This window comes from Eurytemora carolleeae, unplaced genomic scaffold (assembly GCF_000591075.1).
Source record: "Eurytemora carolleeae unplaced genomic scaffold, Eaff_2.0 scaffold2178, whole genome shotgun sequence".
In the NCBI taxonomy this organism is placed as follows: Eukaryota; Metazoa; Arthropoda; class Copepoda; order Calanoida; family Temoridae; genus Eurytemora; species Eurytemora carolleeae.
This window is the reverse complement of record NW_019402096.1, coordinates 23,397-26,423: the sequence shown is the minus strand read 5'-3', so window position 1 is coordinate 26,423 and position 3,027 is coordinate 23,397. Positions and strand designations below refer to the sequence as shown.

The window sequence follows — 3,027 nt, the reverse complement described above, 5'->3', positions numbered from 1 at the left end:
TTTATCTATATATCTATCTATCTACCTATCTCAATCTATATATCTATCTATCTATCTATTTATCTATCTCTATCTATCTATTTATCTATCTACCTATCTCAATCTATCTATATATCCAAGAAATATATAGACCAAGAACCGCCATATCTCATGCGTCAAATCTGTGTACTGCAGTGGGAGGAGATCAAAACAAAGAATTCAGGGGCAACGCATCATTTTTGAGGAAAAAGGGCCTAAGGGGTGGAATAAAAATCTATTGCTACTGTATTTTTCATAATAACCAGAATGCCAAAAATCATCTGTATTCGCTCTAATTCTTGATATATTAATTTGTTTTTTTTGTTGGACTGTAATATCACATCAGAGCTGTAGTCCTTTCCCTCCGACTTCTGTGGGGGCACTGGGTTTGTTTACATTCCTCCCTAGTGTACAGTACATAATATGCGCATATCTGAGTTGGGCGTTCCTGTATATAGTTCCTTGTATATATCTATCTATCTCTATCTATCTATCTAACTGTCCGTTTCATAGATAAAACTGAAAGTAAGGTTAAGAAACTTTGCTTTTTCTTTGAAAATTTAGGTTTTAAAATTTCAGGCTTAGTTTCATTTAAGATTTTCCATTTTTACCTCAGGTTGTAACTTTTAAACAAATTAGCGCTAATCTACAACGACTGGAATATTATCCACTTCGGCAACTTTTAACTTGAATCTTTTTTATTTTAATTAGTTATAATTGATAATATTATTTATGCGTCCGGAACATGTCACCAGAACTCCAACCTATGGCAGTGCAGTATTATTGTCATATGTCTCCGTCTGTTTTCTGCACTGCCATTGAAGGGAGTTCTGGTCACGTGATACGGACGTATATCTAAACGCTTTGGTATAATTTTAGTACAGTTTATATCAATTTCTCGAGACAGGAACATCCGATAGATGTCTTTTAGGTATCGTTCAACTCCTGAGAATCTCAGGTTTCAGCTTATACCCACTTTCATTTTTCCTTAACAGTCCCTTTAAGTAGATTATAATTAATCCGATGTTGAGTGATTTCAGAAAGGAATTACCTTAATCCGTGGAACACCTACGGACTAATAAAAAGATTATAATAAAAAAAATGTCTATCTGTTAATTAGAACTAATTCTGGTTGAATAGATAGATAAATATACACAGGGTCACTAACAAACATGAAACTGTAAAGACGACTTGAAAAATATGACAATCTCAAAGTTAAATTGAGACTTTTGCCTTAAATTTAGTCTTTGAAAGGCATATGACTTACATATGCAGTAAATCATGAATACTAGAAAACAGACTGTATACATTTCGTAGAGTCGTCTCTGAAGTCTCATCCTTTGTGAGTAACCCTGTATATTAATAATGCATAAAATGCATATGCACGTAAATATACTATATTATTGTGCTGATGGACTGAAATGAGTTATTGGCAACATTATTGATTCCAAAAAATCAATTTTACTGTTTATGTTGTTTAGGTGTTTAAGGGGTAAATCACTTTTAAAAATACATGAGGAGGGATTTGGGTGCATAGTAAGGATAGATAATGATTGATGACTAAATAATGAAAATATGTGACGGAACGTTTATATTGATATTGAAAACTGTAGAAAATTGATAGTTTTTTTGCCGATATGTTGATTCCATCAAAATGAAATAAAAGAACAAAAAAATATATTTTTTGATTTTGAATTCAGTTAAGTTTAACAAAGATGTTGTGAGACATTATGTACGTTTTCTAAATCTGTCTTATCTATCTATATATATATATATTTGTTTATCCAGGCACCCATTTATCCGTATATTCAAGGTAATAGGAGGCATAAATCAGAACAAACTGCTTATACATCCTTAAACTGCCTTTAACTGCCTAGCTAACAGATTTAAATGTTTCGTTATTTTAACTCTATAGCAATCATTGATAAAACATCGCTACTGGATCTTTAATAGTTATTTTATAAAAAAAAATACTAAAAATCTATCTGTTTATTTATTTATCTATTTATCTATTTATTTATCTATCTATCTATCTATTTATCTATTTATCTATTTATTTATCTAGCTATCTATCTATTTATCTATTTATCTATGTATCTATCTATCTATCTATCTATCTATCTATCTATCTATCTATCTATCTATCTATCTATCTATCTATCTATCTATCTATCTATCTATCTATCTATCTATCTATCTATCTATCTATCTATCTATCTATCTATCTATCTATCTATCTATATATCTATCTATCTATTTATCAATCTATCTATCTGTCTATCTATCTATCTATCTGTCTATCTATCTATCTATATATATATATCTATCTATCTATCTATCTGTCTATCTAGGAGCTGAGTCACCTTGTGTTGACCGGAAATGGATTGGAAGAGATAGGAAACCTGACCCTAGAACCGCTGACCAATCTTCTTCTTCTAGATCTTAGTTCAAACCAGCTTAGCCAGGTATACTTCAGTCTTATCCCGGATATAGTGGTCACCAGAACACATTGGTATGATTGTCGTCTTCCACTTTTTTGTAATAAACTCTATTATTCTAATACCAATATCATGGCAACCTGAAGGTGTGAAACTTTGATATTTTAAACTTAGACTGTTTGATCGAATATAATTTATAGTTGAAATATCAAGAGTCACGGAAGTTCGTAGTAAGATTTTGACTCCACTGGAGACCACCGGAGGGAAATTTTTTCACTGGAGGGGTTTGAAAAAATGCTTTTTACAATTCAAAACTTTACGCAGGGTGATTTACATTCAACTGGAGGGATTCAGATGTCCTTCCTGGCGGGTTATAATTCCACTGGAGGAATTCAGTTATCCTTCCTAGGGGTTTATAATTCCACTGGATGGATTCAGATATCTTCCAAGGGGTTTATAATTCCATTGGAGGGATTCAGATATCCTTTCTGGGGGTTAATAATTCCACTGGAGGGATTCAGATATCCTTCCTGGGGGTTTATAATTCCACTGGAGGGATTCAGTTATCCTT

At 32.1% G+C, this 3,027-nt stretch overlaps 1 protein-coding gene across 1 annotated transcript in view; it reads left to right on the top strand.

Moving 5' to 3' along the window:
• Window positions 1-2,369: 2,369 nt before the first annotated feature.
• Window positions 2,370-3,027, top strand: part of LOC111717819 (toll-like receptor 6) — a gene marked incomplete at both ends in the record, with an annotated part of 21,336 nt that continues 20,678 nt past the window's right edge. Inside the window, 1 exon segment of the mRNA XM_023493266.1 lies at window positions 2,370-2,483. Coding sequence (XP_023349034.1) covers window positions 2,370-2,483 — 114 coding nt within the window.